This window comes from Gadus morhua, chromosome 1, assembly GCF_902167405.1.
Source record: "Gadus morhua chromosome 1, gadMor3.0, whole genome shotgun sequence".
Taxonomy (NCBI): domain Eukaryota; kingdom Metazoa; phylum Chordata; class Actinopteri; order Gadiformes; family Gadidae; genus Gadus; species Gadus morhua.
Window position 1 is genome coordinate 13,737,969 of NC_044048.1, and position 17,886 is coordinate 13,755,854.

At 46.4% G+C, this 17,886-nt stretch overlaps 1 protein-coding gene across 2 annotated transcripts; it reads left to right on the top strand.

Moving 5' to 3' along the window:
• Positions 1-442: 442 nt before the first annotated feature.
• cttnbp2nlb (CTTNBP2 N-terminal like b) lies at positions 443-17,658 on the top strand. Of its 2 annotated transcripts, XR_003978248.1 has the most exons (6): positions 443-598; positions 2,553-2,660; positions 12,760-13,020; positions 13,598-13,705; positions 14,981-16,563; positions 16,657-17,658. XR_003978248.1 is itself a non-coding variant. In XM_030367435.1 (5 exons), the coding sequence occupies exons 1-5, from the start codon at positions 593-595 to the stop codon at positions 16,349-16,351; spliced, it is 1,854 nt and encodes a 617-aa protein (XP_030223295.1). In that variant the 5' UTR covers positions 443-592; the 3' UTR covers positions 16,352-17,658. The 2 variants fall into 2 exon arrangements, 1 of the variants encoding a protein (XP_030223295.1); XM_030367435.1 differs by having other exon boundaries at positions 14,981-17,658.
• Positions 17,659-17,886: the final 228 nt, after the last annotated feature.

A 17,886-nucleotide genomic window follows, 5' to 3' on the forward strand; every position in this document is an offset into this window, starting at 1 on the left:
CTATCATTATTTAGGTTTCCATGCAAAACAAGCTCTCTGGTATAGGCCTACTACAGTATATCGTAGTGATAAAGAAAATAAAAAGCTGTGCATGTGACCGTTGGCCATTAGATGGAGATGAAGGCTAAATCCATTCAGACTTGATGCTTAGTGTGCAAACAAACGTGCTCATTCGAAAAGGCAATATATAAGTACAGCAACACCATAATGGTACAATCGAGAACAAAAACATGAAGCACAGCCGGGAAGCAAATAATACACGCATGCTATATCTGGGCTATATGCTAAGCTAGAGACAGTAGCTGAATTAAGGCGATCAGAACCGATCCCGAACATCCAATACAAAGGGGTTTCGCCCTCGGGTAACAGCAACGCCCACTCTCCGCCCCCCTTTGAAGGATTTGCGTGCTATTGGTCGCATTGTTGCAGAAATCTCCAAGGATAGGCTGTCTATCTTGTCGATGGATGGCTGTTGTGCGTACTATCCTCGCGAGTCGAGAGCACTGATTGTGCTACCGGGGTTGCCTTAATTCACATAAGTGGTGGTTGAGGCTCGTTTTTGGGATTTGGAAACTTGATGCAGCTATAGCGCATGAAGGTATGTTTATTTTGAAGGCTATCTATACAATCGTTGCTGTGGAGTAGCACACAATGATCATGTAATAACAAAGAAAAATGTCAAAGTATGTCATCAAATTGTACGCGTGCGTCTCCTGTCTTGCACCAATCTTTGTCGGCGTGTTAAACTTTGGCACAGCGAAATGTCTTCAACGTTTATAAATGCGTAAAACGGCCTAAATGTGCCAAACGAGTTTTTTGGTCAGGCCATATTTCTGTGTGAATGATTTAGCTTCCAGGTGCACGTTGATCTATTAACATCTCTTTGGGTGTGACTTCATTAATGGGCTATTAGGCTAGATTGATGTGGGCCTAAAATCAATTTCAAGCGCTTGTTCTGTTCTATAGCTTAATTGTGTTCCTGCTCATTCAGAATGACTGCTTAATAAAAGGAAATTGTACTTAGGTGGCAGGTTAATCCCACTGAACAGGCACTTCGAGACTGATGGATGGTGCAATCCCACCTGAACGGAAATTCATTCTTTTAAGAACACAAAAGCATGTTAAAAAGTCATTGCAACCTGGCTTAGAGAGATGGACAAACGATTCCTGTGGTGTTTGCATCCCAGGAATGTCAATTTCATTTTCTTAGTTTTCAAGAGAAGCCCAGTGCAAATAGGCAACCCTTTTATTTCTCCTGCATAAAGTTTCAGATGTGATGCCATTTCAATGTATATCTGACTATATCTACCTCCAAATTACAAGATTCACCCTAAGGTCCAAGTCATTGGTTTAACCACAAATAGATCCAACATACACCTGTAAGTACTGAATTTCTGTTTATGACATGAGTCGATCACTCTTAATACATGGTTATAACAAGATGACAGTTCCTTGCTGATATTCAGTGTGGTGTACCCCAGAATGCTGAGGGATTTCCAAAGGAAGCCTTTCTAGATGTCTGGCACCAACAAGTATTCTTTGCACTTCTATGTCATTATCCTTGCCATTCAAGAGTAGAAGCTGCTCTGAGAATGATCAAAAATATTTTTCTGAATATGATTATAGCGAGATATATGTTTGTTAGACCTGTATATTATACATGTACATGATGGATGCCAACCACATATTTGCAGCATCATAACTTTGCATTTTTGGGTTCATCTTCCCGCTCTTGTCCTTTGCCCCACAACCCCACAAGAGATTAAAAAAGTGATCATGACTTAAAGAGCCAATGTATGGGCAAAAAGGAAGCTTACTGTTTTGCAAGCTGTGATTTGTCTGGACCATGTGTACTCCAGAGGCCTGAGACACATGGTAAGAGAGATGTTAAGAGCCAGGGGGTAAGAAGTCCTTAGTATTCAGATCAGAGCGCAAACCACAGCACACAGGGTGGCTCAGGAGGACACCATGGTTTTGAGGAGGACAACCATCCCCAGTCTTGTCCCGGGGGACCTCACGTTCAGATATGCTAATGACTTCCTGTTTATAACCCAGAGCGCAGACTCCCTGAAAGGCCACAGATGGCACCCCAGGGGGCAGCTGTACCGTCCATCCCACAATGGCCCCACTCCTCCGTTCATTAAAAACACACTCTCTTGAAGCCTGTCCACAGTCACTGGCTGAGTGCTGTATGGCGGAAGGTTGCATTCATAGGGGGATTTAAAAGCACATCTATGATACTGATATAATTTACATAACCTTTATTATGTTCTAAAACTGGTATTTTTAATTAGCAAATCATCAAATCATTAATTATATCAGCATCTGGACATCAGGTCCTTATTTTACTGTAATAATTACATGTAAAGTTTTGCAAACAAGAGCTTTATTTAAGTATAATTAATTTGTTATGTATTGCACGTTGAAGTGGGATATTATGGCAAAACGGATTCAGATCTTCCCCTTCTCGCAATCTGTTGGTTGACTGTCTCTCTTTTTAGGTCGTCCCTCTCGTGTGGAATTTGACTGTCTGTCTCTGACCCTGTGTGCAGGAGGAGATGATGAACGTGGAGGCTCTGAGCAGGGCAGAGCTCCTCACCCTGCTGAGCATCCTGGAAGGGGAGCTGGAGGCCCAGGACGTGGTGGTCCATGCCCTCAGGGTAAGTGGCTCCCTACGCCCCAAAACGGACGGGACATGAAGCCTCACATAGACAGGCTCTCACAAACAAAACGAGCGCCATCTCGGTGAGCCTCCCCTTTCTGTGTTTTCGGACGTCTTATTCCGTCCATGAGTAAAGTTGTACAATAGTTGACCTTTGTTTGAACACATTTTTTTTATTTCATAGCAGTATGCAAACCTCATGAAGTGCTCATGTCCATAAGGATAGCTTCAAAATGAACAACAAAGAAGAATGGCATGCAGTCTGCATGAGCTCATATGTTAAAAAAGTCGGGAACCGGAAGGTGAGGAAACACTGTCAGCAAGGACAATGGAAGCCATTCTGGTGACCCAGGCCAGTGACGGCTGTAAACCTGACCTTAAAGTCTTTCATTTTTCAAACAAACACATAACACTCTAGAGACGTTATTTCCTTAGAGTGCGGATTAATCATATGTACCCTTTGCCCTGTGTTTGGGAGAAAACAATTGCAATGGTATGCTCTTTAGCGTTCAAGTGGATGATAAGGCTTAACCAATCAGTTCATTCCTGTTTGTGTCCCCAAGAGAACTCGGTTGTTCCCTCTCTGCGATGAGTTGTTTAGAATGAAGTTGAACGTCAAGTGAAAACTGACGTCATTCAGGGCTTTGGGAAAAACAGTTCAACCATGCCGTGCTCAGACACATCTCTAATGGCGGCTGTCCAGATCTGACTCATTCAGTACTTGACCAAAAACTCACTACGCAGCGCACTTAGGAGTGCCACACAATTGCCCCGGGGACAAACTGTCTGACTTCTAGCTCGTCCTTACTGCTATCCAGCACACACTCCCCCCTCCCCTCTTGCTTCCAACACACACACACACACACACACACACACACACACACACACACACACACACACACACACACACACACACACACACACACACACACACACACACACACACACACACACACACACACACACACACACACACACACACACACAATGTTTACAGGGAAGTGGATGTAGAGACTTTTAAACCCCAATCACTAACTTCCCTTACCCCCACTTGGCCGGGGGACTGGGTGATTACTGCTGCTGATTTTCTTCTAATGGGGAGAGGTGGTGCCCTTCCATGATGCCATTTTTGTTTGAAGCTTTAATCATTAATTCTTCCATTGTAATATCTACTTAAATAATCTCAATATGATATTTGAGACATGCTGTGATCCTAGTCGTGTATTTAGTGGCTCTTCACAATCTTTACTTACTTACTGCTTTGCTCCTCTATTCTTGCTTTGGTATGCCACACACTGCTGTTGTTTTGCTCCAGCTTTACTTTCTCTTATTACCAATTTTATTTTCTCGTCCTCAACCAATGTGAATGGCTTAAAAAAAGGAGACCTTTTTCTTCCCATGCCCCCCCAGCTGGCATGGGATCGACATGTCACGTGTAGAGAACATTGGTTATATTTGAATGGGCCTATTCCGCTCACATCTAAACTGTCACTCATTTGGACACAGCTCTTTAACAGGTGACGTTGTTTTAAACATAACACCTGAAAAAATTGCCAAGCAAGCCAAGTAAGTGGTTGGAATAGAACAGATGTATGGATAAACAACGCCTGAGATCCCTGAGCAAAACATGTTTTGTTCCACATACTATATCCTCCCAGGGCAATGCACTTTGGATGCCTAGAGGTTGCTAGGGACGACACCATTCAGCCATGGGGAAACGGTCTCTGAACCAAGCCTTCTCGGCGGCATTGCACCTCCAGTGCACATTGACCAATCCCTTTTCACAATGTCTGGTTACTTATTAGATGGTAACGACTAAGGGCAGACGTCTCCTCAACTATATGATGCCATTGTGTCCTTACTACACAAATAGTCGTCCGTTGGGTATCAGATAGCTGCAATCACCGCAGGGGATATTCCTGAGAATGACCTCATACAGGTGCAGCATTCCAACGTATTCCTATCGTGTGTGTGTGTGTGTGTGTGTGTGTGTGTGTGTGTGTGTGTGTGTGTGTGTGTGTGTGTGTGTGTGTGTGTGTGTGTGTGTGTGTGTGTGTGTGTGTGTGTGTGTGTGTGTGTGTGTGGCGTACTGCTACAATATCTACAAAAAATAGATCCCCACCTTCTGGTTCATAATTGTGCTGGTCATCGATTCTTGTCATGATTCGTTAAATAGGAGTGACTATACTTTTGCCTTTATAATTCACCAAACCCCTAGAATCATGTGCGAATGATAGAGATGATAAAATGATGGAAAGGATAGATGCGGTATTTGTCTCCCTCTCTCTATCAGTTGTCTGACGTCCTTCTCTCACTCGGGAATAGAAAGCCTTGTCAATACGAGCTTGGCATTAAGCAGTGATGTGAAGTGGAGAAATAAATTGATAGGTTGCTCTCAAACATACTTCTGAGTCAAGTTTAGTTAACAACTGAGGAACATGCTTTTGCACTATGTGGTTGAAATGTGGAATGCCTGCTTCGTTTTTCCATCTGATGTAACACTCAATGGTTCAATCTATTTTTAACCTGCTGGCATGTTTCCATACTCCATAAACAATAGCTTGAGCAGTGTTTTGTGCAGATAAGATTGCATATCTGTGCTGCTATGACAGCAGTATTGGCCAAGTATGGCCATATATAGTCCCTATCTGCAAATATAATTTGAGCATTTCATCGCCTGTGTAGTAAGTTAGCACTGCAGACACATTCAGTCTGTAACACAACGCTGTCCCATACACACCCTGAAGCATCAGCAACCACAGCGTTGACCTTTAGCTTTCGATCAGGGAGCACACTCCACACACACACATCCATCATGGTCAGACACACTGCACCACAATACGTCACATGGTGCAATGTTTATTCTGGCCGAGTCAGGGACCACACCTCTGTGATGCGGGTTAGGGATTCTGGGGTCTTATTCTAGCAGAGTAAGGGACCACTCCTCTGAGATTGGCTAGGGATTTTAAGGTCAGGCCTGGGACTGCCGGAAGATCCGCCCCTAAACTGCTATTTGCTCCGAGCAAATACAGCACTTGAATAATTGAAGTCAGGTGAAACCAGGACAATGCCTTATCCACAATCTTTCATCCTTCAGCAAAGACAACACTTTAAGTATATGTAATTAATTCAACTCACTGACAATGTTTATATTTGTGTTGGACTGTCACGTTGGCGATATACCATATATATTTTCTTTTGTAATAATTGTAATTACCAGATTCTTATCTGCATTTCAGCACCATCCTATCCAAACCAAATGTTATTGCTAATAAATCACTGCTGACATTAAATCTGTTAAAAATGGAACTGCTGTACTACATGGTTGTTCTTACTGGCTAACAGAGTGGAAGAAATTACATAGCCTGCCATCAGTTATCAGTGAGTGATATGCGCTGTGATTATATCTGTTCGGGTGGCCTGCACCTGCCTTTGTATTATCCATTTTTATCCGGTCTATTATGAGCCAATTTAGATTTTAGACTGCTCCCGGCTCATTTCTTACAAATCAACTCTTCCCTGATTCGCTTGGGGAATCCATCCTGCTTGTCCACCGCAGGTGCATCAAACCAAACCCTTATCAACGGATGAGCGACGTAGGGAGGGGGGGGAAAGAGAGGAAGGGCTTGTTCTTTAGGTTGGCTTCAAAATCCTCACTGCTCTTTCGTGTTCTCTCTCTTCACAACTCTCAGACCTTACCTACAGCCTACATTTTAATGTTCCATGGCGGGTTGCTAGAAGTAAGCATGGTCAATTTAAGCACTTGCAATGCAAGTCAGCATGGTAATTGATAGCACCCGCCATGCTTACACGAGCATTGGAACCGTTAACAGGCCACCCGCCATGTTAACAAACATGGCTACAGTTAACAGCGGCCATGCTTACAGTAACGTGGTTACCGTTAGCACCTGCCATGCTAACAGCGCCAGGTTAACAATCAGTAGGCGTGGTTACTCCTAGCACCCACCACGCTAACAGTAAGCATGGTTACCATTAGAACGACACCCGTCATTCTAACACAGACACGCTAGCGGTTGCCGTTTGCATTTAGCATTGCTTGGAAGGTACTGCCCTAGGACGGACCGGTAAGTCTTTGGTGTCTGCCTCTTATCTATGCGGCGTCACGGCTTTAGTGTGTGGGTGGAGGGTGTGGTGGCCGCTGCTCTGACAGTAAGCTGAGAACATTGATGTATACTTACTGACTCCTTATCTCTACCCCCTCTGTCACACTTGTGCAATTTAGGAAGTGGTCAGTAACCTAAGGGCCTAAGGTGCCCATTCACACAAACGCAAACCCTCTTGCGGCAATATTTTACAATGTTTACTATATAAAGCTTGTGTTTTCCTGGTTTGCGTTGGAGTTTGATCAGGGGTAGACGAAGGCTTCAGAGACGATGACGTTCGGTTGCTATGACACTGCCATGACACTGACACAAGCTTGCGCTCGAGACTGAGACGCTCATCTAAACAAACATGGCAGGTGAATGAATGATTCTCTGTGGTTGGTCTGTCTCGGGTTACCTATGTATCTTCAGTTACAACTCGTCATACTGTTTAATACATATTCGTTACTCCAACGACGATGGCGAGCTCTTAACTTGCTGTGCTTAAGCAATGTGAAAAAAACGCAAAGACGCCAGTTCAAACTGTAGTGACGCAGATCACGTGCCTTAAATCTAAACAGAGAGGTGTGGCGGGAGACGCGTAACCATGACAACGACTGTTTGCCAAAATCATTTCAGTGTGGAACGTGAATGCAAAACTTTCCGTAAACGATATGATGACAATAGTGTCGACAGAGATCGTTTTTCATTGCAAATGTGCATTTTTACATTTACCCGGGTTAATGTAGACAGGGTCTTACTCTTAATCTCCCAAATAGAATAAAGTGGAAGCATACAACATTCATGTAATTAAAGTCCTGTGAGTTAGTGCCTGATGAGGATCTTAAGACAACAAGGTACCGTACAATTTCCGTTGTCATGAGGACATACTTCATGGGGAGGGTGTGACCACACCCTCCCCAGACTCTCTTAACAACAGTGGTCATGGGGCTAATCATTGGGATTGTGTCCTTCCAGTTCTCAGTTCCCCAAAGAGCACAGACTGCAGACATATCTATTCCTAAACTTAGCCAAGACAGTGCTAAGGAATGGGTGGCTTCAATTGGTTTCTTTTGTGGAAGCTTTTATAGTGGAGTGACGAGTACGGTATTAGCTGCCATGTAGGGCTTGCCTTTTGAAATAAGTGGCAGATGAATAGGGTTTTGTTGTTACTGGCAGGAAATGCCAGGGCAAGATTAGCGTGAGATCTCGGTGAGTTTATTTGGCGAGGAGGCGTGGCCCTATGCACAATTCTCGGAAAATGCACATTTTGTGTTCTACTTTTTTATTATTGGTAACGTCTCACTTTCGGTTTATCACTATGGCCTCTTGTTCTCTGGGTCAAGAAACGACTCAAACTGCATAGAACGGGTCCTGTAGCCGTTCTACCACTACTGCTGAATGGAATGTGGCTGATAGGAAACTCTTTTCAGACATGGCAGCTTTCTGTAAACAGGAAACTGCTTGGGAGTCATGGGCATCGCCCCACGCACCATGTATTGCCTGGAGTATCATTGCACTATTCAACTCTCAAGAGCTTAGACACCCTACAGACAGATAGGAAGAGAGGGGCAAACATCTGGGCATGAATGGTACCTGGGGGGAAGGATAACATAGGGGCCAAAGGGGTCGACTCTCAGCCAAAAGGTACTTGGTTCCATCCCCGGTTTCGTAGTAGGAATCCTTGAACAAGAAGCTAAAACCCACTTGCTCATTAATGACATAATTCTGTAAACAATGTAGTCGCCTTGGATTAGAGCATCTGCTAAATGACGAAATGATAATACTGAGTATTAACTGGACTGCCTTCCTTTCTATTTGCGCAACCCATTGAATAATGGTGAAAGCTGAAGAGATGGGCAGGTCACCTTTAGCCCACACAAGTTCTTCCTGAACTAGAAAGGGCCTATCATTGTTGCTACTAAGTAGAGCTGTGTTGAAAAAAATCGATTTTCCGATTTTTAATCGATTCGCATATTAATGACCGATTATCGATTCGTACGTCCAAAGATCGATTTTTTTAATTAAAAAAAAAAGAAAAAAAAATGTTTTTTTTAATTTTATAAGTTACAAATTTATATTTTATATATTCATGGGATTCCCCTGAACACTTAGGGTGCTGCATATTCTTGAAAACAAATCTTGAGTGTGGTTTTAGAACAGATTTGAACATGCTCATATAGACGCCATTCAGTGCTTTTACAGTTTAAAATGTTCTGTTCTTATGTTCGCACTTTAAAGAAAAATGCTCAACGTTTACATTTTATACTTCCAGTTTCAGTACTTCTCAGTTTATTAAGTGTGAGCAGTTTTAAAATAAAAATGCTTTTGGTAGCAACCGCTTTTGGGTGAATTCCTAATTATTTTCAAGCATAATAATAATGCACTGCTTAGTGTCCCAGTAGGAATCCACTGTTGCAGATATAGTCACCTCAATGATGTCCTCCATTTATTGTCCTGAATTATCTTTCTTGAAGGTAGATTGACCCTTAACGTTTTCATCAGTCTTCCAGCCATCAGTAACTACCAATACTTGTAAGATTTGCTGTTTAATATTGATATAATACTAGTTTTAATATGTTGCTTCCCTACACAGCCATGAAGTGAAGGAAACGGTTCAAATACATTTTTCATTTTTAATAACATTAACCCCCGGATCGAATCGAAATCAGATCGAATCGGAAATCAGATCAAAATCGGATCGAATCGAATGGAATCTGAGAAAATCGGGAAAAAATCGATTCTGAAACTTAAAAATCGTAATCGAATCGATTCTTGAAATTTGAATCGAAACCCAGCTCTACTACTAAGAACCTTCGTATGTGTTTTAAACTTTGACTGAGCATTGTTACTTGAAAAAGGGTAATTTAATGCCCTCACCTGTGGATGTGGGGAAGATGTGTGTAACACAATCAGGCCTGGTTCAATAGAAGGAGCATTTTCAGTTCTGACAGGCCTGGTCATGTGGACCAGTCTCTGCATCTGTGTACTCTCTACCCAGAGGTGGATTAGTTCACTAGGGCTGCAGACTGTTCCCACGTACCCCTAAGCCAGCTGTTCATGCCAAATACCCTACGTTCAAGGAGAGTGCGGAGGGACACACCAGAGTCTCTGTGTCTCACCCTCTCTCTCTCTCTGTCTCTTTGTGTGGCTCTCTTTCATTCTCTCGTTCACACATCACAGTCACACACAAATCAATAAGTCCATTTATGATGTTTTTATGTTATCTACCCAAACAATATTGATTAGTCTGGGAAAAGGACTTGTGTAACAAGATAACGTGCTGGCCCTTTTCCGAATCACACTGAGGTAACCAAACCCCCCCCCCCCCCCCCCCCCCCCACACACACACACACACACACACACACACACACACACACACACACACACACACACACACACACACACACACACACACACACACACACACACACACACACACACACACACACACAGAGGACAAGACCGGACATGGCGGCTAAATCGAACAAATCTCTCTGAATGGGTTTTACTGACTGACTCATTCTGTCCCCCAGACTACAGCTAAAATGGAGTAAAAAAGCACTTTGACTAAACAAAGGATCTTAGGCGGCCTCTGGGGGCCCACTGATTTTGCTGAAAGAAATAGAAAACGTTTCAGGAAATATACACGACACAGTGACTACAAAACACAATTTATTGGAAAGCAAATTTGCGAAGGTCTCTTGGTTAAAATGCAAAGTAGCCTTTGAATCTGAGTACCCTGGGTTATACAGGATAAATACATATCTTTGCTGGTTTATTTGCTGACTGCATATGTTGCACAGTAATCAGTCATCCGTTGACGAGAGGATGGGGGAGCCTTCCAGAGAGGATGTGTTCGCTGTGCCTTTTTTTAGCGGACTGCACACTCTGTCATTAGAACCAGAGTTAGGCCCAGGAGACTGTGGGACCCAACCTTAGGCCAAGGCTGCAAGAAACACACACACACACACACACACACACACACACACACACACACACACACACACACACACACACACACACACACACACACACACACACACACACACACACACACACACACACACTGGACAGGCCTTTCTCTCCGGCCGCTTTGGTCCGCTTAACCTCTTATTAAAATCGCCATGCAGCCATTCATTGAACCTGAAAACCAAAACAAAATGTCCCGATTTCCAGAGTCAAGGCCTTAAACACCCACACCCACAAGCACCAAAACACACAGAATAATGTATCCTCACAACAGGCTTTCACCTTCCCATGCACCCCGTCTTTAGGAACTAAAAGGGACCTAAGGAGAAAGACTAACGCACACAAACACAGACACAGTGCTCGCTCTCACACTGGGTCAGGCATGCAGACAATGCAAGAGGCCTAAGGAATGGAGGCCGTGTCTTTGTGTGAGCCCTGTAATCTCCTCACTCACAGGGCCAGCTCCTTTGTTCAGTGCAAGGAGAGACTCGATTGTATGGCTCCATAATAATGCCCCAAGAGACTGTGTGTGTGTGTGTGTGTGTGTGTGTGTGTGTGTGTGTGTGTGTGTGTGTGTGTGTGTGTGTGTGTGTGTGTGTGTGTGTGTGTGTGTGTGTGTGTGTGTGTGTGTGGAATTCATGCGTATTTACGTGTAGCCTAGACAGAAAGTGAGTTTAAGATGAGTTACATTTCTCTGAGAAATTAGGACAATGGGGATGATGAATATGATGATGATGATTTGATTATGATGGGGATAACGATGGCGATCGGGATGGTGGTGGTGATGAGGATGAGGAGGGCGATGGTGATCATCGGGGTGATGATGGTGGTGATGATGATGATGATGTTGATGTTGAGGAGACAGTGATGATGATGAGGCTGATGAAGGTGATGATGTGTGGCAGTATAAAAAAAAAGCAGTGCCCCATGCAAGGTGTCTTGGCAGCCCATTCACTTCTCCTATTCACATCTCCACGGCCATCTACCTCCATGGTAGCCAGGCCGACACAGAGTGTCAGCCAGCTGAGCATGTGCATTCCTCAGGCCTGCACGTCCATCACAGAGCAAATGAGATCCGCTGCTGACAGATCCCAGCCGCAAGGCAAGGGTCAGCTCGGTCCTATCGTGTTTCCTTCCATTTTTCCTCCTTCCTTTACAAATGGGTCTCAACGAACCTTCTGGGTAAAACTTTTGGGAAGTTCGCAACGGAGGCAGCAAAAGTCAACACCCTTAAAACCCTTAAAGTGATTTATTTGTATCATTCCATCATTCCAGCATTGCGGATTTTGTGTGTGTGTGTGTGTGTGTGTGTGTGTGTGTGTGTGTGTGTGTGTGTGTGTGTGTGTGTGTGTGTGTGTGTGTGTGTGTGTGTGTGTGTGTGTGTGTGTGTGTGTGCGCGCCTGTGCCTCAAAAGCCTTGTATATCCCCCTGTTGTATCCCCAGAGAAAGCTGAACATCTGCCCCTAGCGGGGGTTGGACGGCCTGGGGTCACATGTTTGTGTTTAGGATGCAAGGAAACCATCTGCGTGTGCTTGCACTGTGTGTGTCTTACACACACACATACACATACACATACACATACACATACAATTACACATACACATACACACACACACACACACACACATTGGGATTTTGCAATTTTAAAGCATTTTTAAAACAGTGTGAAAAATGAACTTCATCAAGTATCTATGGATATCCACACCCACTGCTACACAAACACACCTGCAGTTAAATGGTCACGAACATACCTGCTCCCAGAGGAGAGCTCCTCCTCTTCTCCCCGCGGGACAGAAAGAGCCTCCACCCAAACCCTAGCTGACTATCGCTTCCTCCTTTAGCAGCAGCCCCGAGCTAGTCTTAATGTATGTCTTTATGCCTGTCAATCCGTCTGTCCGTCTCTCTGCCTGCCTATCCATCTGTCTGTTTTGTCTTTCTTTGTCGGTCTGTCCGTCTGTCCGTCCTTCAAAAATCAACGACGATGAGTAGCAAATCTTTTGGGACCGTGTGTGTGCGTTTCAGGCCCAGCACAGGGACTCGTTCATCCAGGAGCGCTACGGCCAGTATGACCTCAGCGACCCCTTCCTGGCCCTGCAGCGGGACAACGAGGGGGTGGAGCGCCAGGAGGCCCAGACCCAGCCCCACGGGCGGCACGGGCGGCCCCGGGCGGGGGCGGTGGGGCCCAACCCTCGGGCCGTGCTCAAGCTGGTCATGGCGCACTGCAAGAGGATGCAGGAGAGGATGATGGGGCAGCTGGCTGCGGCGGAGATGCGGCACCGGAGGGTAAAACACATCAACGTATTGATCTGCCTCGTTCGTTTTTTTATTGCAGCACCGGCTAGCCCTGCAGCCAGACGTTATGGCTTTATAGTGGGGGTGGGCAAAATGGGAGGAGGGAACAAGGAATAGGTTAGATGATTAACACGCATTGGAGTACAGAGGCACACCCCCTAAGTATTCTTTACACGTGAGAGACAGTTCCGCCCAACCACCCAGGGCCCGGCCCAGTTCTTTGTGTCCTCCCGTCACGAGGACCTGTTCAACATGCGTTTGCGTGCACTTCTTTGTGAGCCGCGGTCATATTGTTTACGCATCAGACAATGTCCACACATGCCTATCTCTGGGAAATAGGCCACAAGGCTGAGGACGGGGAAACAGAGCTTCATTGAGCCAAAGCTTCCGGTGTGTTGAAGAGAAGCGTTGGCTTGTTGTTCCAGTCGGCCCTGTGAGAACGCAAAATCTTGTTATGTGTCAAGCAGGCCGAGGTGTAAAGCAGGCCGCACTGGTTCATGAAAAAAAGTGCGTTGTGAAAAGTGAATCTCTTTCATGTGATTGATTGATTGGTCGGTGTGACTAACAGGTGATATCAGACCTGGAGGGAGAGAAGCGTCGACATGCCCATGATTTGGCACAGAGTGATGATGTCGGCGCTGTGTTGCAGAGCGAGCGAGACAAGCTACTTCAGCAGGTGCGTGTGTTTGTGAAAAATCAATGCAGGATGGAATCGACAGCGGGAGTTGACAGGTACACAAATCGTAAAAAAAAGGAGATGAGGTGAAAAACAACATTCTCGCTGGCAGTGGCGCACATCTGTGTGGAATAGACTTGGGGCCCCTGTGGTCCTTTGTAGTCCGGTTCTTTGTCCCGCCACCACCTGTCTTCCCTGTTCCCCTTTCACACATTGCTGCTTTAATTTGATTTAAGACCCAGTCGCTGAACAGAGCAACATACTGGACCTCTTTGTCGAAGTCAGCAGGATGGATCTGGCTCGGATCGCTCAAACGCGGCTCACACACAAACACACACACGCACACAGACACACATAAAAAGACAAGCATGTATACACACACACACACACACACGTGCACAAAAATGTACACACACACACACACACACACACACACACACACACACACACACACACACACACACACACACACACACACACACACACACACACACACACACACACACACACACACACACACAATCCCAATTCCAACCCCACTTCCAAAGGAAACAGGAGGGGAAGACACCATTGTTCACTTGACCAGCAGCCATAGGGTTTAATGGATACAGGAAAGCCTTGGATAATGACCAACACACACAAACACCCTCACTGTCCCACACATGACTTCCTGAGGGTCCCTGTTCTTCTAAAAAAGAGTCTTCCAGCCTTCCTGCCTCGTGTTCTTTTTTTATTGCACATTAAGGCAGCAGTGGGTTCTGTTTAGTCATTCATCACATCTAGTACTACATTGTACTACATGTTTTGCTACCTCATCAGAATTTTTAGAGCTACTAACTCACCGGGTGGTAAAAGTAATCAAACAGGCTTACGCAAGAACAACATGTTTGAGTCAAGGCTGGCATCAGATACATTTGGGTGTGTCCAAGACAGAAAGAACACCGCCTTAAAAAGAACCTTGAACAAAAGTCTTGTTTTCAGCCAAGACTCTTTTCAGGGCTAGATTTTGGCACCCATATACACACTATATACACACCATCTCGACTCCAGGCAATAATTTGTGTCAAATATTAATCCAAGTATGATCACTGCCTATCAGGCATTGTAAATAAGGGCTCTGTCGCCCCCCTGTGGTACGTAATGGATAAGTCGCCACTTTGAACCCGTTTATTCTGGCTTAATCATCACGGTTAACTATGAACGCTACGATGCTAACGCTACATGTACAACCAGCGGCGCCCTCGTCCCTGACGCCTTCTGTCTGCCCTCCTCCAGCTGGAGGCGGAGCGCGCCACGGTGCACAGCCTGGAGAGGGAGCGGGCGGCGGCGGCCGGCTGGGCCGAGGAGTCCCTGTCCCAGCAGCGGCAGCTCTCCGCTGCCCTGAGCGACGAGCTGCAGAAGGCCAGCGGTCGGGCGCAGGAGGAGGCGCAGCGGGCGGCGGAGCTGCACGCCCGGCTCCAGGAGGAGAGCGGGGCGCTGGAGGGCCTCCGGGCCGCGCTGGAGGGCGAGCGGGCCCGGGCGGCCCGGCTGGAGGCCCGGGCCGAGAGCGAGACGGCCCGCTGCGACGCGGAGCGGGAGCGGGCGGCGGCGGCGCTGCAGAGGGAGGAGGAGAGGAGCGGCGAGCTGGAGAGACAGCTGGAGGAGCTGAGGAGGCGCCTGGACGAGCGGGGCGGCGGAGGAGGAGGAGAGGGAGGCGACGAGGGGGACGGGGACGGGAGGGAGGCCGCGGGGGGGATCGAGCAGTTGGCGCCCAAGGCGCCGGCGGTCTGCGCCGCCGTTCAGACGGAGCCCGACGGAGAGCCGAGCATCTCTGCCCAAACCGACCAGGTGTCAAAGGTCAACGGACACCGCGCCCCGAAAGGCGCAGAGTGTCCCCCGGAGGGGAAAGCGTCGGAGAACGGTGCGGCGGTGGAGAACGGCGTCGCGGCCGCTCCACCCTCGCCCCTCCACCCTTCGCCCCTCCCCCCTTCGCCTCACCTCGTCCCACACTCGCCCTCCAGCACGGCGTCCTCCTCTCTCTCCTCCTCCCCCGTATCCTCCCCCGTGCTGGCCAAGCGTCTGGGCAGCCCGGGCTTCCACCAGCCCCCGCATCAGTCCCCCTACCAGGCCAGCGTCACCCAGCGCTTCCAGGCGGCCCGGCACAAGTTCCAGAGCCAGGCGGAGCAGGAGCAGCAGCAGCAGCTGAGCGGCGGCTGCGCCCCGCTGTCTCCCCGGGACCTGTCGCCGACCACCACGCCCGTCCCGCCCCCGCCGGAGAACAGCAGTGCCAAGCAGCTGGCACGCAACACCGTCACCCAGGTGCTGTCCCGCTTCACCAGCCAGCAGGCCGGGGTCAAGCTGGCCCCGATCAGCAGCTCCCCGTTCGGGACGGACTACCGCAACCTGGCTAGCTCGCCCAGCGGGGGGCGGTCCCCGTCGTCGGGGCCCCTGTCCCCGGGGATCCGCTCACCCCTCACCCCTCGCTCGGAGAGGACTTACCCGCCGCCCATCCCCCCCAAGAGGCCGGGAATGAGTCCGACCCCCGGCTCCCCCGGCCCCTGTGCCCGGGGCAGCGTCTTCCCAGAGCTGACGGGTAACTGTGGGCCGAACGGCAACGGGCCGGAAGGATCCAAAGAGCCGGACTTGGTGTGTTCGTCCAGCAGCTGAGGCACTGCGCCTTCAAGGCCAACAGGCACCTGTTCGGTGTGAGTCTGACCCGAGTCAAGTCCGTAAAGAAACCTATTCATCTGCTAAAAGGTTTGTTTGTTTGTTTGTTTGTTTTTTTATGGTTCTTTAAGTTAAGGCTTAATTATGGTTCCACGTCGACGCAACGCAAGGGAATTTAAGGACCCATTACATCCTTGCGTACCCTCCTTGCGTACACAGCAAGGGCCTGACGGGTGCCTCCCAAAAAATGTAACCTTGCTTCGAGGCAATGCAGCAGAAGAGGTTGTGATTAGTCTGCTTAATAATACCCAACGCAGAACCGAAACAGGGTAGCGACTTCGTCGGAAGTGTCTGTGTGGTCATTGCGTTGCGTCGACGTGGAACCAATACTGAACCTTTACACTGATGGTCTTCTACGTAAGCAACTCAACTTAATTTGGTCGGTTTGAATGGATTTTTATGCTATTCTTTCTGCTACACATTCTGTTTTGGTTTACTTAAGAATCGAATAAGTGCTTTTTATACTGCTTTGAATTAGTTATTTTCTGGATTATTTGATGACAATATGTGATTTCATACTTTGATTTATGTTTATTTTATGAAACCTTGCAATATATTTGTTGCTCAACATATCAACCCTATTTAATTGAAGTGTTTATTAACTGTATGATCAAGCCCAAAGCCTGCAGAAATCTTAAACTGGATCTGGCTTTATTAGTAATTGTGGTTCTAATTGACATCGTTCTTCTTATTCAGAATCTTCTTAGTGTTCACTGTACAATTAAAGATGAGCATAGGAAATGTGCTGTAGGTGTAGCCTACGTTAGCTCATATTTTTTTATACAACCTAACTACTGCTTTTAAGTTACTACTGACATGTAACTTCGATTTTGTTTTGTTTATTGTAATGACCCTGATGCAACTTTTCGGAAATGGATCATTACAACACAAGATTATGAACACTTTCCTGTAAATAATTTAGTTCACAGAATTCTCTTAATGTAATTAATGGCATGAATTCATGTGTATGCCCCATTTAATTTCATCCCCATTAGTCATGAATACACTGAATCTTTTATTGAGAACACTTTTGCACTATGCTTTTAAATGTAATGTAAATAGTAATTTTGGTATTCAGGGATACTGTTCTTCCTTTAAACCAAAAGGGACCAACCCCCTTTTATATGCTGTTTGGATAATCCACAGATTTCTGTAGTTTCTATCAAACACCTCGACAATTGTCTATTTCAAACACTTCTTTAATCTATTGTTGTATTTGCTATAATTAAATAAAATATGTAAAATAATATTGTCCATTAATCTGAACATCAATCAAGTTATGAACTGTAATATTTTATGTTGGTATGACAAAAAGATCCGTCTACATCAGACTACTCTGTGATGCATGTTATGAATCAGAAAAATGTAAGCAGATATAAGCATAATATCCTCTGCTTGAGAGTATGAGGATAAATATGAACGCTACGATGCTAACGCTAAACATACAAACACCGGCGCCCTCGTCCCTGACGCCC